Genomic DNA, 26,029 nt, shown 5'->3' with positions numbered 1-26,029 from the left:
GGCCATTCGGCCCAACGCCGCAACTCGCGTCATCTTAACCCCTCTCCTCGGATGAGACTCCCGAGCCCCAAACCCTACTTGAAAACCAGAGCAGCCTTCACCGCCAGCGCCGACAGTTGGAGCTCCGCTTCGACCTTCCGCGCTTCTCCGGTCATGGCTGAACCCGAGGTGGAGGCGGCCGCAGCCACAGCGATGGAAACCGAGGCGCCTGCCGCAGCCGGTCAGAAGAGGGAGCGGGAGGAAGGAGGTGATCCTGCTGGTGATGGCGGCGAGGCGGCGACGGAGGAAGCGGCGGCGGCTAAGAAGCCGAAGGTAGAGGAGGAGGCCAAGGAAGCAGAGGAAGCGGGGGAGGGGAAGGCAGAGGAGACGGAGGAGGGGAAGGCAGAGGAGGCGGAGGAGGGGAAGAGAGAGGAGGCGAATGAGGAGAAGGCAGTGGAGGCGGATGGCAAACCTGTGAAGCTGGGGCCGAAAGAGTTCGCCTCGGCCGTTGAGATGTTCGACTACTTCTTCGCTCTGCTCCACTCCTGGACGCCGCAGCTTGAGTTCAATAAGGTGAGGGCGTTTGATTATCTTGGTTGCGAAGAAGATTGTTCCTTTAGCTTTGATCTGATATACGTGGTGGAGTGTAGTTCGGTCTGATGAATTGCTTGCATGCTGTGGGCTGTGGCAGTAACAAGCTGGTAGTACTAGGTAAATTTCATAAGCTTCAGTGAGTTCGGGGAGTGCATTTACTTGTACTCCTAGACAAGGTTGCTCTCAAACATCAGTTCACTGGAGGCATCATATTTATTTGAATTGACAAATCCATTCTTTAAGGCTGTGAGTTCGCAATTACTTGATTAGTTTGTTCTGAAGGGTTCTAAGTTGGATCCTGCATTGTGTCCTGCGCCTTCCAGCTCCACTGTCTTCATCAGTCATAGCTATGGAAATGAATGCACTAGAAAAGATCTTACTTTTAGTGGTTTGCTTATTTGTGCCATGATGTGGTTTGGTTTTCAAGTTCTGTTATTGCTAGGGAAGTCTTATCATTTTCATTCTGTTTGCTTGGATGGTTCATCTTTTCTTAGCTTTGTTTGAGTTTCCTGTGATTATTATGTTTTGTTAGATCAAGTTTTGGATTAAACTTCTTGCCAAATGAGGACCTATATGCTTATTTGGCTTGATTCGTTAGAGTTTCATGTGAGTCTCCATGTTATGTTTGATCAGCTCTGATAATTATAATGTTTTTGGGTGCATGTATTAATATTCCTTTTCCATGGTGTTCAGATCTATGTATATGTAATATGTTTAATCTTCATTCATGTTTAACATCGCTATCACAGTTGCAAGCAGCGCAGCTTTGAGATCTTAATCATCATTTGCTATTTGATTCGCTTATAACATGCTTAGTGGGGCTTGCAGTTTCAGTCTGGAGTTCCAAGTGCTTTTCTGGTGTTTGAGTAAGAAAACTCTGCTGTTGATAGCTTTGAGCTATCCACGAAATCATGAATCACTGTCCTAGCATTGTTGTTTACTTATTCCTTCCAACTTTGGAACATATGTGATACTAGAAGGATGGTTTGTTCCCTTTTTCTTGGTTATGCATTGTTAACCTTAACAAGATCTCCAGTCGATGATCTTAGACAATTGAGATACTTTGGATCTCATTACTTCCGTGTTATATATATCGTAGATGGAAAGAGTTATACTAATTTTTCTGGTATAGTGCTGGTGATCTTTTTTTTAAACTTATAATTTTTCATGTTTGTTTTAAGTCTGTATTCTTTATAACTTGTGTTTTGAGTTGTGATTTTCACCTCTTTTACTATATTTGTGGTGCTTAAAGCAAAAATTAAGTAAACCGCGGCTGTGGTAGCACTTGAAAGTCAAGTAGATGACTTTTTAACATGACTGCAGTCTAGTTTCCTGAAGCCAGCAACATTGTAAGTTCGATGATGGAAACATCTGGTAGTTGGCTGTTGTGCTGTTGAAAATGATTGCTATCTATGTAGTGCCCACTAGATAACTGACCCTATATGCGCCACAAAGGTCGCGTGATTGATCTCCATAGGTCAAACCCCGGTGTACCTCCATAGACAAACCCATAGCCATCATTAATATCTGCTCATGACACATGGGTTTCTTATTTTCATCTCAACTTTTGCAGTATGAACAAATGGTGTTGGAAGATTTGCTGAAGAAAGGCCATGCTGAACCTGCTAAGAAGATTGGGGCAGGAGTCGAAGCATTTGAGATACGCAACCACCCGGTGTGGCAAAGCCGCTGCTTCTTTGTCCGCAGGATTGATGGATCCGCAGATGACTTCAGCTTCCGCAAATGCGTCGACAACATACTGCCTCTCCCTGAGGACATGAAGATCGGCAATGGCAAGAAGTCTGGTGGCCACCGCAAGTGTGGCGGCGGTGGGGGGCGGGGAGGAGGAGGACGCGGGGGAGGTGGCCGTGGCGGCTGGCGCGGTGGGCGCGGCCGGGGCAGGAGGGGAGGGTAGGATCTTAACAGGCCCTGCAATTTTGCCCGGTTAATAATACTGGGGTGGTCGTGGAAATGAAGGCATTTATTTTGTGACTGTCCTAAAGACCGATGCCGACTTGTGTACCTTGCAACTGGGATATGATCCACGCCGAGTGCTTGCCGCGTGCTGTTGTTAATTTGTGCCATTCCACCCGCCCTTATTTTCTTCTCGATTTGGTGTGATCTTGTTTCCCACCGGCCGGCGTGGCGCCGGATCTGAAGGTGAACGTGGTGGCCTCCGACAGCGGAGTCGATCGTGGAGACCACCGTGTTAAGAAGGAATTATACTGAGTATAAAACAGCGCGTGTTTTAACTGTGCTGGGACAAAACACGGTTGTCGATTGTCTTGGTGCGAACGAGCAGTGAACGAAACACTGCAGGCTGGCTGTGTGCCTGTGTTGGCTTGGCTAACGCTTCTTTCTTTGTTTTTCTTTTTTCTTTTTTTTTAATAAAAGAGCACTGTGTGGCCTAACGCCAAGCAGCACTCGAACACGCGTGGGATGTGATGACTGATGGTGATTCCAGCCGAACTCCGCCTTGAGGAACCACCGAACCAACATGCTCCTCAGGTTCTCTGCGAGGTGAGCAGCACATGAACAGCCCGGTCTAGAACAAATTGCAGTCTGTTCGGCTGGAGCTGAAACGATCGTATACGGTCGTGAATTATTACTGCTGGCTGGTTTGGTGTGAGAGAAAAATACTGTTTTAGCTGAAAATTTACGATCGTTTACCACCCAGCGAACAGGCCGTTGGTCGCCCGCTGTACTTGCTAGTCCCAGGAACGAAGAAAAGGAACATCCGACACGAAATCGGTTGTTCTCGCGATCTTGGCACATGCCCATGTAGTCCTGTACTGTACGGGAAGCAAGTACGCGTACATGAACGCGATCCTGATCTGCTGGGTACAGGTCTCGCCGCTTGTACTAGTTTGTAATGGCAACGGGGCCGGTCGCCATCGGCCGGAAACCAAGCTCAGCTGTTCATGTTCCCATCCGGTGATCCCTCGAGTGTTCGGCCGGGACGAAAGCACTGTTCATACGGGGAACACGGTTTATGCTGAAATTTTATGAGAGAAAACTACTACTCCGGCTAAAAAAAAAACAAGCCGAACTTGCTCACAAGCCGCCCACTTGCACAGGCATCTTCAGCGCTTGGCATCCGTACTTGGGACCAAAAGGCCACCTTCTCTGGAAAGTGGGAGCGAAAGGCAGGCAGATGCTTTTGCCACTTGCGGCGATCCATTATCCGGTTACGTTATCGGCCTGCGGCACCTGCTTGTTGCGTGCTTGCTCGTCATCAACCACCACGCGCTAGGCTTTTACGCTTGCGATTGGGACTGGCATTTGCCATTGACAGCCTCCTGAAAAGCACCCTCAATGCATCGTTGATTTTTCAAGGTACCAGACTAGCGGTCAGATACATATACATAAGCGTCGTTGGGTCGGTGCCCGTTTCTTCTTCTGAACTGGAAAAAAAACTGGAGCCGCGATCGAAACGTACGTGCGTGGCCGTAGCCGTAGCCGTAGCACCAGCACACTGCACACCGCCGGCGGGACCTTTCGACGGTTCGGGACTATCAGGAGTTCAGGAGGTATCAGCACACGCCTCGCAAGTCAGCGCAAGCAAGCATTCCCGCTTTCGGAAGGGGTCCACGTCCACCAGTAGGATCCGAGCTTTTTCAGGGAGCCAAAGGATATGCCACCCATGTGGTGCCATGCGCCCGCGCCAGTCGTGACGTCGCAAGCCGGAACGGCTAAGGACGCAACGCAACGCGACGGGATGGTGGCCTGGGGAACGGATAAGTTTCACCGACTTGTTTGGCCTTTCTCCGTCGAGATTGCTATCGCCGTCGCCGAGCCCGGTCCGGGTGGCTGGGTGACAAGTCGCGGTCCGTAGCTGCGGTCTCGGACGCGTGACAATGTACTACAAGCAAGGCTGCTCACTTCGCAAATCGCTGTGGTTTTCCCAAGGTACACTAGTAGTTGGCTAGTTGCACAGAGATACGAAGTTGCTTTCCTTCTCTTTTTGCAAGTGCTGATTATTTTCTCCTTTTTTTCATATTTGATTTGATGACGGGTCATAACAACAACTCGCGTGTTGTGGCCCCACGTGATATGTTCCTTGTGTTTATATACTGACAAGTTTGCTAGCTTGACGAGGACTGGATAACATACTCACAGTAAGATATCCACTAGCCAGTGCCAGATGGTCAGTTGTTCAATACAACACAATACGCAATGCACGTGCCAAATTTTAAAAAGAAACAAATGTACGTGTAGCATTTATATAACACCACATTCCCTTCATTTCAGATTATAAATCGTTTTGATCTTTCTAGTTATATATATTTTTTTATTATAGATGTATAGAAAAAAAACTATTGATTAAAAAACAAAATAACTTAAAAATTAGAGTCACTCGTGTCGCGTCGTCTCTAATACTTCAGCAATGTAATCTTTTATAAGCTCGTCTTGTTTCGGTTGCCGTAGTTCTTGGGGGAATTTTTTGTGTGCCATTAAAAAAAGATTGCAATGCCATATGGGCTCTTGAAAAAGTTTAGCGGTCTTCAGCGCCACTGCTCTAACTTTTTTGTGTCCTCCATGCCACTGCCGTCAGTTTGAGCTCTAATGCTGTCAATCTACATGTGTAAAAAGTCAAAAATACCCTTAAATCTAAATATGTCATTAATTTTTTGAGCATCTTACCGACTTCAAATGAAAAAACTCAAAACTATAAAGTTATAGATCTCGTCGAGATCTATAATTTTCATATAAAAATTATCTTCATTTAATTTCGCAAAAAAAGATATGATTTTTAAGATATATTAATGATATCAAATCATATTTTTTACGGAATTAAATGAAGATAATTTTTATATAAAAATTATAGATCTCGATGAGATCTACAATTTTCTAGTTTTGAGTTTTTTCATTTGAAGTCGTTAAGATGCTAAAAAAATTAATAACATATTTAAACTTTAGGGTATTTTTGACTTTTCACACCTACAGTTTAACGGAGTTAGAGTCTAAACTGACGGCAGTGGCATGGAGGGTACAAAAAAAATTAGAGTAGTGGCGCTGAAGACCACTGAACTTTTTCAGAGATTCACAAAATATTGCGATATTTTTTAATAACACACAAGGATTTCCCCTAGTTCTTGTACCAGCCTAGGGCTTCCTACCACTACCTGGTCCCCCACTTGCCAATCCGTGTAGGACGCGGGTTGCTCTAGTGTTGTACGTAAACTTTTTTTTTCCTAATGAAAGATGTGTGGGTTGGGATGTAGCATAAAACAAGTCTACATAAATATGCATAGAAAAGAGATGTCTCGTGATTTTACATCGGACTGGACAATCGGTTTAAATCGATATTTCGGTTCGGTTTGTTCGGTTTCGCAAAATTTCGGTTCTCAAGAATCCAAAACCGATCGGTTGCAGTAAGAATTGAAAACCGACCATTTCGGTTTCGGTTTTGTACATCGGTTTTTCGGTTTAAACCGTACTAACCAAATCCTCACTGGTTGGAGTCACACATGCAGAGACGCTGTCGGAGCCGCTCGATGCCTCGCCGCTACCTGCTCGGTGCTGCATGCAGCCGTTAGCCGCTGCCACCCGCACGCCCGCTCGGGCTCGCCGCTGCCGCCCCTGCGCGCGGCTCCCTGTCCGCGTCGCTCGTAGCCGCCGCTGCCACTCCTTCCTCGCGGCCACGCGCACGCGCTCCCTGCTCGCTGTCGCTGCGCGCCCTCTGCCGCCCTGCTTGCGTCGCCGCGCGCACCCTGCCGCCCTCCTCGCGTAGTCGCGCGGTCGCGGCCGTGTCGCGCCGCCACCAAAAGGCTGGGAAGGGCTGCCTGCTACGGTTTGGGACTTCGACTGGAGAAGACCAAGTCGGAGTGAGGGAGTCGCCTGTGGAGGACGGGATTGTTCTCAGCGATGCATGCGCTCAACTGGGCCGTGGGCTGGGCTGGGACCTGGGAAACGTGGGAGAGGGTGGCGTGTGTGCGATTCGCGTCTTGCGTCTAGGACGGCTGTACGGGGTTGACATTTCGGTTTCTCGGTGTTACGGTTCTGTTCGACGTGGGAACCGAAGCCGTAACCGATGACCGAAGTTCTCAAATACAAAAACCGAAACCGAACTGAAGAACCGAAAAACCAACATTTCGGTTCGGTTTCGGTTCAATTCGATTCGGTTTTCGGTTTTCGGGTTTAATGTGCCCAGCCTGAATTTTACATACAATGGCCCCGTTTGGCAGACCTTCTTCATCGGCTTCAGGAGCCGTCTGGAGCCGTTTTTTACCAAACGAGGTAAAGTAAAATAGTTTCACTTGTGAAGCTCTTAAAAACATGTTTTCACAGTGATTTGGGGTGGGATGGAGCAAAAAAAAATGGCTTCTCCAGGCTCCTCCTCCATGCCCCTAAAAACATGTTCTCACAGGAAAGCCATTTTGCCAAACGGTTTACCAAAACCGCTTCAGCTCTACCGGTGGAACTGTTCGTGAAGCTGAAGCAAAAAAAAAAAAATAGCTTCACTAGTGAAGTGAAGCCCTGCCGGGACCAAAACCTTTTTTTATAACAGCATACAAAACCTTTGAGAGAGAATATTCACGCCTTGAACTAGATTTCTTAAGCACGTGTGTGTAGTTTTCCGCTTCATATGAACTCAATCGAAGTCACCTGTATTAGCAAACGCATGTTGTTTGCAACATATTTTGTTTTTATTTTATTTTATGTTTTTCTCATGTGAAGCGAACTTTTGTTACACGACTTGGATATGTTCACAACAAAACACATGCACTGTTTAGCGTATTTAAATACCGTGTAAACACTACATAGTGGTACACTATTTTCATTTAATCAGCTATATTTATCTAGTCCAATTGGTCGATTAATCTGTTTAAACCCTTTTAGTTTGAATAATAGATAAACAGAAAATGATCATATGTTTACAGTTTAGCGTTTAAAAAAACATAGTCCATAACGTCCCATTTAGACCTATCTACCGTGTCTTTTTTCAGATTGAAATAAAACTCTTATATGTACATGTATGCTTAGTATTTGTATCCTGGTCGGTCAGAAACAGGGTGCAGAAGTTGAGAAGGAAGGAGGGGAAAAAAATAGTCTGGCAGGAAATACAGAAGAGAAACTAACCAAAAAAGAAAAAAAAAAGGGAATTTCATACGATTTCTGCGCCCTCTTCTTCAGCGTTTTCGCTACTCTACCCCAGCGAGCCCCGGTACGACCAACCCTCCCGCCGGCGCCGCCGCTCGCCGCGGGCCATGTACAAGCTCGGCGGCCGTGGCGGTGGGCGCGGCGGCAGCGGCGCGGCAAAGCGCCCGCCGCCCCCCCACGGCCGCGGCCGGGGCGGCGCCTCCTCTATCGGCGGGATGTCCGGGCCTCCCCGCGGTCGCGCCGCCGCCGCCGCGACGCAGCCGGCGGGGCGCGACGAGGCGTTCCGCCTCGAGTCCAGCGGCCCGCCCGCCTTCGCGGCTATAATACGGCTGACGCCCGACCTCGTCGACGAGATCCGGCGGGCGGAGGAGGCCGGTGGAGGCGCACGCATCAAGTTCAACCCTAACATGTACAACTCGTCGGAAAACGTGAGCTTTCCCTTACCCTCTGGCTTTCAGCTCTGTGTGTCCCTTTTGAGTTCCTCTTAAGTTTTAACCTAACAAATTTAGATATTTTTTTAGTTTTTATCAATATACAGTATATCCTGGTAAGTTGTTTTCCTTCTTTTGGCACTTTTACTGGGTTTGAGCGAGTTCTGTAATTTGCCTTCACGCCAATCAAATAAAGCATGGTACTGGCGAGATATAGTTTGGATTGTCAGGGCACGATGATCTGTTAGGTGTCCTTCTAGTAATGATTATCTTCATCTCGTGTGATGGTCTTGAGGAATTTTGATTCGTACAGCAAGCTTGCATTGCTCCTGTCTCAGTGTATATGATTTAGATGGGTCAAACGGCATTTGGTTTAGTAATTTGCAATTCAAGCCTTTATATCATTGCTGTGTCTTATGCTCCCATTTCAAGGCACACCGTTGCTTACTTTGCACTTACTTTGATTTGTCGGAGCAAAGTTGAATGTTTATTACGTTCTCATTGGACGTTTGTATTGTTTGGTTGGGACTTTGCTTAGCGATTTTCCTCAGGAATCTTGCGTTTTCCCATGTGTTATGGTCCTAGACTTCTGGCTATTCTTATTTATTTTAGGCAGATTGGAACAAGGACATTTATCATTTGATGATTCTTTCAGTTCAGCTAAATTTCTTGTTCCATATTAACACATTGCTTATTTGATGATTCTTTCGGTTCAGTTCATTTTCTTGTTCCGTGTCCACATTTTCATTGTTTATCGTTGTACAATTAGTTCTTACATGGTATTTGATTTGGTGTTGTTACTTTTGGATGACTTTGGACTTCTAATCTGGTATAAGAACTGCTGAAAATCTTCCCTTAATGGTGATCCAGACCTGATCTAGCACAATAATGTCATATTTCAATTAGCTTTGTACTGTGGATCAGGAGTTGAAATCTCAGCTCTGAAGTATAAGCAGACCCATCTGGCCTGCATAGATTGGATGGCCCCCCCTCTCTCCTAGCAGATTTTTTCTTGTGTTTTATGAGTTGCCTATTTTCTATATATATATGGAATCACCAACAAGTATGACCAGTACTGCTGAAACAACAAAGAATACGCCTATTCATTTTGTCTTGAATGTCCAGCCCACACTGAAATTTTGGAGGCTGAGTGAAGGATGGTTTAAAGAATTTCAAGGTTACAGTGCTTAGTTAAATTGCCCTACTGGGTCCAAACTAGATTTGTTTGACATGAGAACTTTTTTCAACATGATGATTGCGCTTGTACATTTAGTGTTTCAATTGGAGTACTCAAATCTCTTTTCCTGCGCCAGGTTATAGATGTTAGTGGTAAAGAATTCAAATTCACCTGGGCATCTGAACGTGGCGAATTGTGTGATATTTATGAAGAACGTCAGAGTGGAGAGGATGGAAATGGGTTGCTTCTGGAGTGTGGCTCTGCTTGGCGCAAGGTGAATGTGCAACGCATTTTGGATGAATCAACAAAGAACCTTGTGAAAATGCGCTCAGAGGAGGCTGAACGTCTCTCAAAATCTCGAAAGTTTGTCTGCTTTCCCTGTTCTATAATCCTCTTGGTTTCTATTGATTTAGGATAATCCTGATATGTAGGATTTCAAAAAATTTATGTTTTATGATATTGTAGTTTTCTTCTCAACCGCTTATATATCCTCTTAACTTTTCCGGCTGTAGATCAATTGTGCTGGACCCTGCCAATCCATCTGTCAAGAGTCAGGCCAAGTCGATGGCTGCTGCAGCTGTAGAAGGTCTTTCCTTTCAACTATGCCTCATGTTTCCTTTCTCAACATTATATTATGAGTTTATGACCTCTCCCTGGATTCTGCATTCATAATAGAAATGCGCACTGCTGCGTGATTATTCTATGTCAGAATTTTCTATGTGCAGTAGTAAATACCAATTCTCAATTGGCTAATGTTAGTTGCTGTAATTACAATTTACTTCTGTTATTCTTCCAGGTAATCCACGGAGGATGCACTGGAAGCAGAAGAATGAATTTTTAAGGAAGAATAAAGGTTCTAATCCTGCTGGGTCATATTTTTCTTTGTTTTCTTTGTTTATGTTTAACTCTGTGTATCGTTTATTCGTCTGCTTCAGCTGCTGTTATCACCCCAACCAAATCAGTTTCCAAGGTGAAGTTATCTAACAATATTCCCAAAGGGAATATCTCAAGTTCACCTGCACCTTCTCCTGAACAACCTGGAGCAAGCAATCCTTCATTTCCTGTTGGATCAGATGCAAATAATGAAGTTATAACACCTTTTGATTTGAACAAAGGGGAAAACAGTAAATATGAGAAATCAGCTGCTAGTAAGATGTCTAACAAAGGTATAAATCGCCGAGCAAGTTCTCATGCTGCAAATGTGGATGATAATACAAATGAAGTGCAAAGCTACTTGATATCTGTGCTCTCAAAAAATCCAAAAGGAATGGCCCTAAAGGTAATGAATCTCTCTTTATCTCTCTGAGCATGGGTCACATGATACTAATCAAGTTCATGTGCAAATGGGAGAAGTACTCAGAAACTTCCTGCACTTTGTAAAGACTACTTTATTAATGTTGAAGGTGTTGGAACTCACAGTTCTGCAGAGTTTGTTGCCTTTTCCTTTGGCTGTCAAACCCATTTGTATCTTGGTGCTTTCATCAAGTGGCATTGTATCTCGATCTTGTGGTTTGATTATTTTTCTTGACCTTTTGAACATAGCGCACAGTAACATTTGTTTGTTCAGTCATGCATGACAAATGTTTTTTGTTTGTTATGTACAGTAACAACTTTTTTTTTGTTTTATCATACCTTGTAGATGCTTATGGATGTCATATTCCATTATTCTTTCCCCTGATTTTTAAATTGCATATTTCACTTAGTATTCCACAAAGATTTGTCTGATTTTGTGCTCACATGTTATGAATCATATGCAGGCCTTGGAGAAAGCTGCTGCAGATGCATTTCCAAATGCATCAAAGAAAATAGAGAGCATTGTCAAGAATGTGAGTAATCAAACATTTTTTTACCATGTCCTTTCCCAATTAGGAAAATTTTAAGGAATAAGGAGTAAACTCACTTGACATTTGGATAATCTTTCAGATTGCAAATTACCAAGGACCTGAGAGGTATGTTCTCAAACCAGGGCTGGAGGTAGAAAGCTCTAAAAGGCATGCATCTGAAGGAGTAAGGTATTATCGTTTTCTCGTTTAAGTCTAAGCTCTGGTCCTTTTCTTCTCTCTCTCCCTCTCCCTCCCTCTCCCTCTCTCTCTCTGATCTCGCAGAACATGGTTTTCATTATGTTCCTTCTGCAGCTTTGGACAATTATATCCCTACATGTCTGTAATTTTACCATAGCGCTTTAACATACATCTATTGCTGTGTCCAGCAGATCCATCAGTGAGAACATTGAGGAATCTGCTCCAAGCCTAAAGATTGATGATCCTGATATATGTGAGAGGATTGACATTGTGGGCTCCCCACTTGCTGCAACAGATGGAAAACTCAATAATGACAGTGAAGGTAAGGCCGGAACTTCCAGTGACAGTGGAAGTGATAGTGATAGTGATAGTGACAGCAGTGACAGTGGAAGTGATAGTGGGAGCCAAAGCAGAAGTGCTGCGGAAACTGGTAGTGGGAGCAGCAGCGATAGTGACAGTGATGCCTCATCAAGCAGCAAGGAAGGATCTGATGCAATTGTTGATATTACAAGTGATGATGACAAAGCAAATACAGGACATACAAAAGTAGTAGATGACCTTAATTTGTCTTCATCACCAAGAAATTTGACAAGACTTGATGTTGATGATGAACAAATTGACATTGGAACAAATCTGGACTACAGGAGTACATCACCCCATATTGATCTAAATAATTTTAATACCGGCAATGATGATGCAGCAGCAGAGGGCTTTAGTGCTGGCAACCTGAACAAGCCATCTGAAATGCTGGGAAGCAAGAACATGACGAGCACCAGAATGGATTCTATCAGAGGCGATAACAAGTATAATGAAATGTCTTTTCTGGACAACCTTTTTGATGACTCCGTGAGAACAGCCAGTGAAAACTCACCCAAGGGGGAGGCTGGTCAATTGACAGCACAGCATGGCAACAAGAGAAAATCAACATCAAAGGATGAATCAAAACTCGGCCCAGTGAGTATTGCCAAACCCAAATTAAAAAGGTCTTCTGGTAGTGAGAACTCCACAGCAAAGCCTGAGAGTGCCAAAAAGGTCAAAGCTGACATAGCATCTCCAATAGGTTCTTTATCAGAGCACAAAAGAAGTTTACCCCCTGAAAAACATACCAATGATAGGTTGGACAAGGAAACAGGGAATGTTAGCCACAATGCTTCACGAGATAACAGTCCTGCCATGAAAGGAAGACCTTCGGCTCCTGGGAATTTACAGAGGATAGATCAGAGCCCAAATTTACCTGAGAGAACAAAAGAAAATACTATGAAATCAAGTTCAAAGAAAAAAACAGATAAGATGCAGAAACCATGGCATGGTATGGATGGCGACTTTGGGCCAGGTTATTCACATGGTGTAGATCACCATGCCAATTTTGATGGCTCTGATGATTCTTCCACAAGAAAAAGGAGTAGACATGGGAATCCTCTTATTGATGATAAAATGCTTAAGCGTTGGAAGGATGCTAATGTCAATGTAAATTCCATGAATTTAACCAAAAGTTATAGAGAAATTGTTGTGCCTGATGAGATAACTGCCTTTCCTGAATCTAATGAAAGTAATGGTGATCCATCAAATTCACAAAGAGATAATGTTGAGAGATCACCTTATGGTAAAAAAAAGCTCCAAAGAGAGCTTTCTGATCTTGAGTTGGGTGAACTTCGCGAGACTTCTTTGGAAAATGACGATGTAAGGATAAGGAAGCAATTTGAGACAAATAGTTCCTCCAAGTCGCTTGATGCTAAATTAACTGGTGTAAATAACTCCTACCCCAGTATGAATGACAGGAAGGCTCCAGCAACCGTCTTTCATGACAAGAGGAAACCTTCACCTCAAGAATATGGAATTGGAGGCCATATAAACCAGGAAGGGTTTCCCAGGAAGGCAGCGGGGTATGAGTTTGATGATAATAGGCCTCAGCAAAGAGAAAATTTTCCAGACAGCCAGCATTTGCCAAGGATTGATAATTCAGATTCTGAGAACGTAATATATCCAGATAGGTCAGGAGAAAAAACAAGCAAAAGGGAAACTAGGATGGCACATGGTGGAATGCTAGAGTATGCTGATATGCAGAAGAAGATATCAACCTCAAGGCTTCCACAGAATGGTACTAATAATGTCATAGTGTCTCGAATGCATAAATCAATATCCCCATCAGATAATGAGGAAAGAAGTAGGAACAACTCTTTGATTGAGACAGAGACAGGTAGGAAGAGGAGGGACAGTTCTTCAGATGATGATAATTTATTTTTCTCCAAGTATGATAAAGATGCACCTGAACTTAAAGGTCCAATAAAAGATTTCTCACAGTAAGTTCCAATATCCTCCACAATGTCAGTTTTATATCTCCTTGAAGTATTTTGTTTAGTACATTTTGACTTTTCCTCTACTTTTGTTGCTATTGCTATAAGTATGCTGATAGACTGACTTATCCTGCTCTCGAACTATTTGATATGATCTTGGATATTCCTACAGATCTTTCAATTAGTAAGTTGTGTGGTATTTGTCAGACTAGAATATGCTTCTGTTTTCTTTTGGGTTCCCTCGCAGTCCAGCTTACCTTCTACATTTCTACTGGTACAAATCTGAGAATGATTGAATTATATCAGCAGGCCTGGACCAGCAATATATAAATTTATAATGCCTCTTAAAACTGTTTACACTTTGACCAGTGTCCCAATGCTTGAGGTATTTTCTATAGGCTCTTTTAATTTGCCTGTGTTGTCTAAAATACTATAGGTAGTACGATCATTCCTACATTTCAGTAAGGTGTCTGTATAATTTAATTGTTCTTTAAATGCAATTTGTTGAAGCTCTTAGCTGTCAGTTTTCTAATTCCAAATAACTTTTGTTGTTTTTTTAAAACTAAATAACTTTTGTTTTTGATGCATACAACCCATTGATTATATTCTTTTCCAGATACAAAGATTATGTGCAGGAGTACAATGAGAAGTATGGGGTTTATTCTTACTTGAACAGTCAGATAGACAAAACTAAGTACGTGGTTTGAAGATCTTTCTGCACTTCATTTTTCTTTCCGTTAGTCCATAACACAACAATCTCCTGGAGCTGTTTTCTTTCTTGAAATGCAGGTCGGAATTTTTAAAGGTTCAGGATGATCTCAATGTTGCGAAAGAAAGAGACAAGGAACAGTATTATAACACCGTGGAAAGACTCAGAGACATGTATCGTGAGTCAGGAGCAGTATGTTTTCTGCCTTCCCTACCAATATACTTAACATGAATCCCTGCTAGGCTAAAAAAAACATGAATCCCTGCTTTTTCATGGCCTGAAGGGGGGACCAAATGGTCCTCATTCTGTGTTCTTGTCTTAAAAGTTTTCTATCTACGTGCATCCTTATCCAACAAATAGCTATTAAACAACTCCGCTATTGGGGTTATTAAGGGATACTATTAAACAACTCCGCTATTTATTTAACTCTTGATTAATTACTGAAGCCCTAAAGTGTGATTGTGAATGTTATCTCCTGCAGAGGCATAAATTGATGAAGAAGGTCTTCGTTTTGCTTCATGAGGAACTGCAGGTGTGTGATATCATCATGAGTAATAGTTTACTATGCAACTGATTATACCAAATTCTACTTCGGCTACCATTCTAGTTATCTGCTTTCTAATTTCGTTATTTTTGTTACCCCAGATTATTAAGCAAAGGATTAAAGATTTTACAGAGGCCTATTCAAATGAGTAGCTGCTTTACACTCATGACATGTGAGTTAAAGTTTTAACTGATAGTTTCCCTGAAGCACTACGGAACACCAGCCAACTGAGGTCTGATGATGAACTGCGTTATTGATCTGTGGCAACTATGTAGGTCATTTGCAATTGCGATTCGGAGACTGTCACTCATTGTCAAGGCTGATAATGTCTTGGGCATCAGCATTATGCTTTGCCTTTGTAGAAGTTTGCGTGGCCTGGAAAGATTCAGTCAAAGGCGCATATCACAGGAAATCTGAGAGACCCTGATTCTCGGGATCACCGTGCTGAATTTGGTAGTAGTCACGGTGAAGTGGAGGCAAGGACAGTTCAAATATCAATGACGATGCTGGACACCACTGCATGGGGGAGACGGCCGAAGAAATGATTCATCACTCAGGGGAGAGGTGATGTCTAAGGAAGCGAGGAGGCCTTCAGCAGTTTTGCAGCTAGTTTGGCACTGTGACCGGGCGGTTCTCTTTGTAGATGTTCTGTATTTTTTTACCCCCTGTGAAGGGCGAGATCTCTCCTCTCCTGGCATTGTACATCACTTTGTATTAGTGTGATCCATGTCAAACTGAAGTAAATTGCTAACTGTGTACATATCTGTAGAGCCGATAGAGAAGTTTTGAAGGAGGGAGAGAAAATCTTGGCCATTTTTTTTTATCGCATACATCAATTCCTCGATGTTGCAGTTTAGTTTCTGAAATATGCTCTACTGTACATTCGACCAAGCCTGAAGAACAATTCCATACCGTATGGAAATTTGGATCGTTAAACTGGCTCTCTAAAACTATTTAGATCCTTAAAATAGGTACAGTCCTCAGCAGATCCTCTAATTCACGCTCTCTATTTTTTATATAAAAATGATCTCTATTTTTTTAAATTTTCACGGGGAATCATGGCCTTCGTTTTTTTTACAAATTCTTATATTTGTACATGCAAAAACATAGGCCAATGCATAATTGTAACAGCCCAAATAATTCTAAGCAAGTTATGAAGCGTATACATGTGCATCATCCTTGCATTTATGAAAAAAATTAAGCATGTTTTGAATGCTTTCAAATTTATTTTCAAATTGAAAACCTTATTTTTGGTATATGCTTTGTCAAGGAACTTTTGTTTTCACCATAATACTTATGCTGGGAAATCGCATGATAAAATATTTCTTTTTGAATCTTGATTTTAGATGATTTTTTTCATGTTTTTGAAACCCGTTTGGGGGCCAAACAGTCAAATATAGCCTTTTGGGAAGAAATTTTAATTACAAAACCACAAGCGATATAATGCTAGATCAAAGAAAAATGGATCACAGCTAACTTATAACATCTACCCAAAATTTAAACTTAGTTTTGAAGATCTCTAAGTATTTTATTTTAGATCGACAAGAAAAAAGTACGCATAGCTGGAATTGAATAAGGAACGACAGTCTCTCCCTGATGCTATGCGGAACTTGTGACGAAGTCGTTGTCGTTGATGATGCGGCGGTAACCTAGTACTCAATCTATATCACTTATAAAACTAACCCTCATTAGAAGTCTATCTTAATATGTAAGCCATCCCCATAATTCTCCACTAAGTATCTACATCATCTCCTACTAATAGTTATATCATCCAACTAAATTTCAACCTCTTAGTTGCAAATATCCACATGTATCATTTTCACTCAATTTCATTTCAATTTTTTTGCATTCCTCACAGCAACGGCTAGAGTATCTTCTAGTCTTATATATTTGGGATAATTGTGTTCTTACCCTCGTCCAGTAAGCCAATTGTGATTTTGCCCCTACTTTTTTAACTTTGTGTTTTTACCCTTGTTATTTTAAACTGAATGGTCCGTTTGCCCCTGCTTCTCACGTCCGTCAAATTAACATGGATTAAACGAATTAAAAAAATTTCAAATCTGAAAAGCAAGGACTAAATGACCATAATGCCCCTTATCCTTATCACCTCATCCATCCCAGACTGAAGCACGGGCGTCGTCTGTCGGCTCGGGCTGTTCGTGAGCGCGGGTTCCCGGCGGCGGCGGCTAAAGAAGCAGCGAAGGGGAGGCCGTGGCTCCAGAGCGCGGGCGCGGGAAGGGGCTGCCTCCTGGTTGTGGGCGCGGGCCCACGGCTCTAGGTGCGGGCACGACCTTCCTCTAGGCGCTGCGGCCGTGCGAGCATGGCCGGCGGGCTTGAGGGAGAGGGAGGACCTCCTCGCCCAGATCGACGCCGCCGGAGAAGGAGACAGAGGAGCTCCTCGGTCCCCGTGCCGCGCCGTCGCTGGAGGGAGGAGATAGGGGGCTCCCCGTGCCGCCGCCGGATCCAACGTCCCCGCGCCGAGGTACCACCGGATCTATCGTCCACGCGCCGCACCATCGCCGGAGGGAGGAGAGAGGGGGCTCGATCCCCCGCACCACCACTAGATCTGGCCGGGGGAGCTGCGGCAGCGGCGGAAGAACCAGCGGGGCGGGGCTGCCTCCAGGGCGTGGGGCGCGGCTGCCTTCTGGCCGCGGCGGCTGCATCGGCGGGGCGCGCGGCTTCCTCCAGGCGGCCGCGGGGAGGTCGCGGCGCCCGCCCGCAGGTCTCGGCGTGCGCGGAACGCATGGACGAGCCATGCGTGCGCGTGCAGGTCTTCTTCGATGCTGCCGCTGCAGTTCCTCCTCCTCAGCGTGCGCCCCGTCGTCGTTCTCCCCGTTAATCCCCAGCGAAGAAGGTAATTACCACCATTCTCCCCGTAATTTTGCATTACAAGTCCCTAATCACTCAGTCCGCCACTAGTATTCCGAGGCCAGACGATCCCTGCGTTAGTTACCCCCTGCTCGTTCTGATTTGGGGGGCTTTCCTCTTGGATTTCCTCCCGCTTGTTGGGGCAAATCCTCGAAATTTTCCGGCCAGAAAGATTTCTTTTCGTTACGGATAGGGCTTCTGATTAGTGCGAGAGGCTAAGAATCTCAGTTCTTTGTTCACTGAATCGAGTTTGACATTATATTACGTGCCTAGCTATTAGTACCTCACATCGCTGCTCATGCTTTCTTTTGCGTTTGCATTTTGCTGTGATCGGTGAGTCATCAGACCACACTATGACGTTGATTCCAGTATTTGGGCTGACAGTGGGTTCGAATTGGATGTACCAAATGTGCGTTTGCTGCAACTCACTCTCTGATTTCTGGGAGTCATAAATCTAGGCTATAGGTAAAGATGCAAATTGTCAGATCGTCCAGCCTTCTGCGTTTGCACACTGGATGCTGCTTCCGTTTGCTGTCCCAAGTTCGTTTGTCCTCAGTCCTCACGTGCTCTTTCTGTTTCAGAGCAAATCAGTACTGTACAGGTTACCTTTCTACCACTAGAATCTTTTCTTTTTCCTGCAGTTGTAGGAGATCTTTGAGCTAAAATTCCTTCAGATCTGAGCCCAATACCTAAGTTAGTTTCCTGATTAGAGAGTACCTAGGGCCCAACGTTTACTTCTGTCTGGTTCAGTTATTTATTTTAAAAATCTAGAACTAGCAACGGCCTTACTTTTTAGTTTTACATGATTATGCTCTGGAAACTGTGAGCCCAAAGATGTAGATCCAATCCTTTTACCTAAGTATTGAAACAGATTTGTGACTATCAGTTTGACCTAGGCTGAGCTTTGCATTAGTATTGTTTTCTTACAAGGCTACCAGCTGTGTTATTTGTTCAAACAACTTTCTTTCTGATTTAGCACTGAACCTATTTCTTTTTTCGGTGTGTACCGCAGTACTTAGCGCACCAGCAATGGCGGCTACTTACCAAACTGGCCCTGTGGCCGAGCCACAGTTTCTGAACACTGAAATTATCACTCAGAGGGCCACCAACTTTGTTCCTGACGCTAACAGAAAAGACAAATGCATTGGCTACTTGGATGTGTTTGTACACCAGGCACGCGACATCCACAATGTTTGTATCTATCACAAACAGGATGTGTATGCAAAGCTGTGCCTCACGAGCAGCCCTGATGTTTCATGCTCAACCAAGGTGATCAACAGTGCTGGGCGCAACCCGGTATTTGAGGAAAGCCTACGGCTTGATATCCAGACTGTTGATGCTTCACTCAAGTGCGAGATATGGATGTTAAGCAGAGTGAGGAACTACCTGGAAGATCAGCTCCTTGGCTTTGCCCTTGTTCCTCTGGCAGACATCGTAATGCATGATGGAAAGCTGGTCCAGGAGTTCTCCTTGACATCTACTGACCTGTTCCACACACCAGCTGGATTTGTGCAGCTGTCCTTGTCATATGCTGGTTGTTCTCCAGATGTTATCCTCATCTCATCACCCAAGAAGTCCCCGTCAGGAATGGATGATTCTGGAAATGATCATGTTATCCTCATCTCCAGACTTAAATGTGGCGAAGGAAGACGAGATTATGGTGTCAAAGTATCTCGAGATGGGGTCTTTGGACTCTGAAAACCCTATAGAAGTTGAGAATGGCATGTCGCTGCATTCTGAAAATGATGATGATGTTCCTTCGAAACATGGAAAGATCGAGTTCAAAGATTCTGAGAACCTTGCAAATGCTGAAAACGGCAAGTTGCCACTGTTTGGTGGAGCTGTGCCTGGTACTGCAATATGTGCAGATAAGGTTGAGGAACACCGTGATGAAAGCCCTCTAAGTAAGGATATTATCAGACACTGCTATTTCAGTTTACATGTTGCTTTGTATGCTTACAAAAGTCAGATGCTGCAAGCTTTGGTTTTGAAACTATGGTTAGCCTTCAATTATCTCTACCAACTAATTCTAAATATGTTTCTGTCGAGGCTGGCGGAGAAGATGAAGTGGGACGTGGACGTCGGCCTCGGCGCCGACTTCAGGAGGTTTCACCGGGAGAAGGCGGCAGCGTCCAGGGCTACGCCGACGCTGGACGCGACGGCATCGAGCAGAGACCAAAGCCTCTGAAAGCTAGAGTCGCTGACGATCCTAGCCTTAGCTTGTACATGGAGAGGCATATGTGTGCAGCGTGATCATTTACATCTGGTTTGTGCTATACAGGAACTAATTTGAGACTAGAACACACTGAAACGCGGCGGAGTCCAGTCCACTGTCTACATATGAATCGATCTCTGTAGCATCTTATGTAATCTCCCATCCCAGCATCATGAACCTTTTGGTCCCAAAATTTTGAATATTTATCAATATTAAATCTGAGTTCAAATAATTGCAAGTTGTGCCAAATATGTTTGACCAAATTTAATCAATTGTCAGCATACAATAAAAAAGTCTAATTCCAAATCAGGGTAAAATCACAATTAGGCATAACAAACAGGGGCAAAATCGCATGGGCATTTATGTCCTTTTGTACAAAATTTAACACCGTTAGGGGTGGATGACGGAGCAGGGGCAAACTGGTGCTTCGTGAACAGCACAGTAGGGGTAAATTCACAAAGTCAAAAAAATAGGGGCAAAATCACAATTTCAATACAAAACAAGGGTACAAACGCAAGAGCCCCTAAATATTTTTAATCCCTACTAGCATTCTATCTCGTCATGCAAGCCGTTCATATTAACATTCACATGACTACATCATGACAACCCACTAACACACGGTTATTATATCTTCATTCAAGCAGCTATTCAAGTCAGCAAGCTATGTGGCAGAACCGTCCGAAATAACATGCTTCCGGAGGTGTTTGTCTTCTACCAAACACTAAGCACCCCGAAAGTAAGCTACATCGGACGGTTCCATCGAGCACACCCTAAGGGAGAACTCAAATAATCCACGTTTTTCCTACAGGATCTAATAATAAGAACGAGTTACAATACTTAGTCCATTTTATACAACAAGAGTTCTCAGAAATATATTATTACAACACCAAGTTCAGAGTACGGAATTTAAACAGCAGAATTAAAATAAACATCTAACGATAAGATACAAGGATCCATCTGTGCCCACCAGAAGAATCTTCCACATAATAGCTACTCCTCAAGCTGCACCTGCAACAGGGGTAAATAAACCCTGAGTACACAATGTACTCGCAAGACTTACCCGACTACTGGGAATAACTTCCCGACTCCAAAGGATCTGATAAGCTTTATGGTTTGCTGAGTCTCCTTTTTGCAAAAAAGCATTAGTAGTGAATCATTATATATGTATTTTATTAGCAGTTATGATTAGTTCGTTAGCTAACCATTCTATGTAAGCACCTGTTCTACTTTTAAGCAAGAGTTGAGCAATCCGATCCATTCATTCCCTTTTATCTTCCAGTTCTTACTATGGTGCTAGATCTTAGACAAGTCATACCATATTGCATGGCGATTCGTGAACCAATATAGTCCAGCTGGGTACCCCGAAACACATGCCCCACTTGTACCCTAGGCACAAACAAGACCAAACCACCACTCTCCTGTCAAGGGGCCTAGGTCCCCGTCCAAACTTGGACTCTAAGCCCCCACATCTGAGTTCCAGAGTTAGTATGGTGCTTAGACCTCCACCACCCCCGTCTCCAATCAGTCGATAAGAAAAAGACCCAGAACCCATGACAAGAGAGCAATGAGCCTTCCCGCTCCTATAAGCAAGTATATGTTCAGGATAATAAGTCTATGACCTGACTATAATCCAATATAACAGATGGTCCTTAATCGACACGGACAGAAAAAACTGTGTAACCAAGCTATGCCCCGTTGGCCGTGGAACACAACCTATTACACCCACCAATACTCATACCATATCCCTACCCAGTCTCCATTTTCCTTTCACCATTTTATTATGAGAGTGATAATAATAATCACATATTATGAGTAACGACAGGTTACTCACGCTACCGATAAACCTAAGCATAGCAGCTACTCGACCTAAGCTAGTAGGACTCATAAGTAGGTATATCTATGCATATAGTTTCAACAATAAGCCTGTAACATAAATGCACATCACATATGTATATCCAGTGATTATTCAAAATAAGGGTTATGCACCGGGGCTTGTCTTGGGCAGGCGCGGTGTCAGCTCAGTCAGTCAATGACGGCTCTAGGACCTCCTCCTCGTACTCCTCGATCACCTCCTCAAACTCGTGATCTCCGATGGTCATGATCTCTGCCAACTCGTTCTTTACATGTATGCGATGATGATGCAATACTTAGCATTTTGGCAACAACAACTCTGAAAATAAGAATACACATGGTAAACTACTAAGCTAGCTCTAATGACTAAGATATTAAGCTAACTATCATATTCATCAAGTAAAGTGTTGGGTTCAACTTATAGACACCTAACTTTACAAATGAAGGATATATCTCTATTTCTACTAATGATTTAATGTATATTTGAAATAAAGAGCATTTAGCTACCCTTATGTTAAGTCTATTCTAAAGCTACAAAAATTACAGTGAACACATAATAATACTATGAAGCTACTGTAAAATTTTCAAAGCTAAAGCTATCACCATTTTGTCACAAAAATTCCTACAATAATTAACCTTATAATATTAAGCACTCTCAAATAATTTAATAGCTCCTGATATCGACAAGTATATATATGAACTAAATACACTAACAAATAGAGCATAATTTTAGAAATTTAACAAAATTGGTTTCATAATTTTTGGATACCTACATGATTTTATATGATTTATCAAAGATCAGCTAAAAAATACAAATGAAAAACTATTTCTATTCTCCACGAAAAAGCTAAACTGATTTCGGGCCAACGTGGCCCACACGCGACACAGCATGCGCGCGCAAGCGCATGGCGGCCCGCGTTGTGGCCCACGCGGCACCGGCCCACGCACGCAAGGCAGCCTACGGCGAGGAAGCCTGCACGCGCTGGTACATTAGCAAAAATGCCCCTAGACTATGAGCAAAACATCCCGTAGTCCACATTACTATTTCTATAGACAACGACTTTGCAATGAAACCCTTGAAACTTTCTCCTCTTACAACGGCAAGGTCCTCGACCATCCCCGCATGTGCCAGCGTGGTGAGCCATGGCACTAGCCCTTACACCGGCCACACGAGACCCACGCTGACCTATCTACGAGGCCGACGCTCACCTAGGGTTTGATGTGGGATGATGGGCGGTGGTTGCATGAGCCGGGACACCGTAGAAGGACCTCTCCACGATGGTGGGCACCTTACGGCAATGGCAACGATGTTCTGGTGAGTCATAGCAACAACAAGGTGGTAGGGGTAGCGGGTGAGCAATAATAACTCACCAGTGACCTTATCGAGAAGCCGGCTCGGCCGGAGATGACCTAAGCGAGGCTGACCATGTGCGCGTTGTGAGGTGAATGACGGACCACAAAGGCATGGCACTAGAGCTGTGACTAGCGTGCGCACGACGAAGAGGTAGCCAAGACGAGCAAGTGGTGCAGAGGAATTGGCACGGGTGAAGTTGTGGAGGCTGGCCACGATGTGGGCGGTGATGGGCCTTAATGGCACGGTGGTGGGCAAAGCTCCAAAATTGGGTTCAGCCGAGCCACAATCAAGGTGGGGTGGGGTCAGCTGGAGAGGGGGCGTGAAGGCGGAGACGCGAGCACAAGGAATTGATGAGAGGTGCTCGCTCTCTGACTCACCGTGATGCGACACGACGGCGGTGGAAATAGAGGGAGAAAGAAGGAAAGAGAGAGATGGTGCAACAAGTGGGCTTGGCTCGTCCACGCCTTGGCGGGACACGAGTGGTAGGACCAGGAGGCCCACGCGCTGGTGCTAGCCTGATAGGTGCGCGTGCCCTACTAGCGTGGCCCGCGCGGCCACTATGCCTTAAATGACAAGGCAACGGTGGCTCACCCACGTGCGCACGGTAGAGGCGACATGCACAGGGCTGGCAACAGCACAGAGATGCAGCGGACTAGCGCGGACGCGACGACGATGCGACGATAGCGGCAGCGTCATGACGCGAGGAGTAGTGCTAACGCGATAGCAGCGCAGCGTGGGACAGGGCAGGTGGCAGCAGCGGCGGCTCCACACGGAGGGCCAGCGGTAGCCGAGCCATGGCTTGGCCAGAGGCGCCCACGGCCGGCCGCGCATGGCAGTGCGTGCAAGCGTATGCGAACGCATGACCAACGCGGTGACACTGAGCGCCCAAGCACGATGATCACAGCCACGCGACCAACCAGCCCAAAACCGGTAACGCGCATGAATTTTAAAACGCTCAACACGACCAAACGGTTGCTCTTAAACCTAAACCATCTTCACCATGCTCAAGATGGCACGTGAGACTACCAAATCGAGCTATTATACTACACCACTTCTTAACCCAATCCCTCACAATAAATTGCTAAACATAGCAGTGTCTAACTGTTGACAGACTTAAAAATTTCTAAGTTTTTGAGCTGAATTTGGTTTCCATTTGCGATTTCTAAGCTAGTGAAAATATTAGCTAGTAATATCATTTTTTGATCACAAGTATTTTATTATCATCTACAAAGTTTATACTTTAAACTTTATTTGAGTACCACATACATGTTCTATAGCATTTTTGTTTAATAAAAATTGGTTTTAAACCCTAAGTGATATAACATGACTATTGAATCAACTTTTGTTTTGTATTTTTGTTGATCGTTTTGAGTTATAGAAATTGATCTACACACTTTATTCCATGCATTAACACATAAACATGATGCTCATGACATATTTTAGTAAATAATTTATGGTGTAACACCGAGGGTGTTATAAGCTACATCATCCACTAACATGCATTTAGTTGTCCACGTTAGCGTGGTACACCATCCGCTAACATGAACTATGATATTATTTGTTTATACAAGTAAATATAAGTAGTACTACCTCCGTTCTGAAAAGAATGCAATTATGAGTTACGTGCCACGAAAAGTAATTCACATTTGACCAAGCTTTTAGTGAATAATATTCACATTTATGGCTTTCAATTAATTTATTAAAAAAATACATTTCATAATTAATCTGATGATATTTATTTCGTATCATAAATATGAAAACTTTTTTTTATCTATAATTAGTCATACTTAAGGTAGTAAAACATGACACTGTGCTAGAATTGCATTCTTTTAGGGAGAGAGGTAATATAATTTTATTTAAAATCATCTACTATTCTTGCAGCAACACATTGGATCATCTTAATCCCATGGAAAAACAAGAAGATCCCATGGAGTATACTCTGTCTACAAAAAAAACTTGAATAGGATGTCAGATCAACTCATGTGATCTCTGTGTATCCTCTCTTATTGATAGAACAATTTTGGGTCGCGCCTAGAAAAGACCTTCGCGAGGCAGATGGCTAGCGCACCTGTTCTCCTTTGGTAAGTGAGAAAGCCAAGACAGAGAATACTGATTTTGAAGATCGGATTGAAGATTCCGTTGGAGGGATTCACGGCCCAAAATTGTTCTATAAATAAGAGAGAATACATAGAGATCACATGAGTTGCTCTGACATCCTATTCAAGTTTTTTGTGTAGACAGAGTATACTCCATGGGATCTTCTTGTTTTTCCATGGGATTAAGATGTCGACGGACTCCCTCCATTCTAAAAGGAATGTGGATCCAGCGTAGCACTAAATTGAACCATTATGAATTTGATCAACTTTATATATAAAAAATATACCAAATTAGTGAGATCAGATTTATTATGAAATATACCTTTTATATATTTTATGTCATAAATGTTACTCCATTTGTTCTAATTTATAAGTCGTTTTGGCTTTTTAAGATTCTAAGTGCATAATAAAAACTATGTATCTAGGAAACTAAAACATTTTATAATTTGGAACGGAGGGAGTAATATTATTTTTTTATAAATTTTATTAACTTTAGATAATTTGATTAAAGGTAGGTGCAGAACCGTATTCTTTTGTCCTACAACTAAAAAGAAAGAAAGTAAGACCACCGTTTCGTGCGACAATCGTCGCTCTGTCGGTCCGCCCCTCCCCTTGCGATACCCTGCCGCTCACCCATGACCGCGAGTCCACCGACGCGCAAGCGAGGAAACAAAGGAAAGGAAAGGCAACACAATCACCGCAAGGAATTTGGCTCTCATCCAATCCGCCATCCATTCCCTCCGATCAGGCTCCATCCCCTCCCGTGATCCCGCTCAATCATGCTCCCTCATG

General features: G+C 43.7%; 2 protein-coding genes and 1 pseudogene across 3 annotated transcripts; all 3 read left to right on the top strand.

Annotated features, from left to right (window-relative positions):
• The first annotated feature begins 9 nt into the window (after nucleotides 1–9).
• Nucleotides 10–2,595, top strand: LOC136535591 (protein EMBRYO DEFECTIVE 514-like). The gene is made up of 2 exons (XM_066527905.1): nucleotides 10–552; nucleotides 2,147–2,595. The coding sequence occupies exons 1-2, from the start codon at nucleotides 52–54 to the stop codon at nucleotides 2,486–2,488; spliced, it is 843 nt and encodes a 280-aa protein (XP_066384002.1). The 5' UTR covers nucleotides 10–51; the 3' UTR covers nucleotides 2,489–2,595.
• A 5,065-nt stretch (nucleotides 2,596–7,660) lies between these two features.
• Nucleotides 7,661–15,597, top strand: LOC136535589 (uncharacterized). 2 transcript variants are annotated; one of them, XM_066527899.1, is made up of 13 exons: nucleotides 7,661–8,105; nucleotides 9,422–9,648; nucleotides 9,798–9,871; nucleotides 10,082–10,138; nucleotides 10,221–10,564; nucleotides 11,043–11,111; nucleotides 11,209–11,297; nucleotides 11,498–13,606; nucleotides 14,217–14,294; nucleotides 14,390–14,501; nucleotides 14,791–14,841; nucleotides 14,955–15,025; nucleotides 15,129–15,597. In XM_066527899.1, exons 1-12 carry the CDS (start codon nucleotides 7,785–7,787, stop codon nucleotides 15,003–15,005), a joined length of 3,582 nt encoding a protein of 1,193 aa, XP_066383996.1. In that variant the 5' UTR covers nucleotides 7,661–7,784; the 3' UTR covers nucleotides 15,006–15,025; nucleotides 15,129–15,597. The 2 variants fall into 2 exon arrangements, with proteins under 2 accessions (XP_066383996.1, XP_066383994.1); XM_066527897.1 differs by having other exon boundaries at nucleotides 11,495–13,606.
• Nucleotides 15,598–16,985: 1,388 nt separating this feature from the next.
• LOC136540514 (uncharacterized) lies at nucleotides 16,986–20,168 on the top strand (annotated as a pseudogene).
• Nucleotides 20,169–26,029: the final 5,861 nt, after the last annotated feature.

The sequence above is a fragment of the Miscanthus floridulus genome, chromosome 2, assembly GCF_019320115.1.
Source record: "Miscanthus floridulus cultivar M001 chromosome 2, ASM1932011v1, whole genome shotgun sequence".
Classification (NCBI taxonomy): domain Eukaryota; kingdom Viridiplantae; phylum Streptophyta; class Magnoliopsida; order Poales; family Poaceae; genus Miscanthus; species Miscanthus floridulus.
The sequence above is the reverse complement of the archived record's forward strand: the minus strand, read 5'-3'. Positions and strand labels throughout refer to the sequence as shown.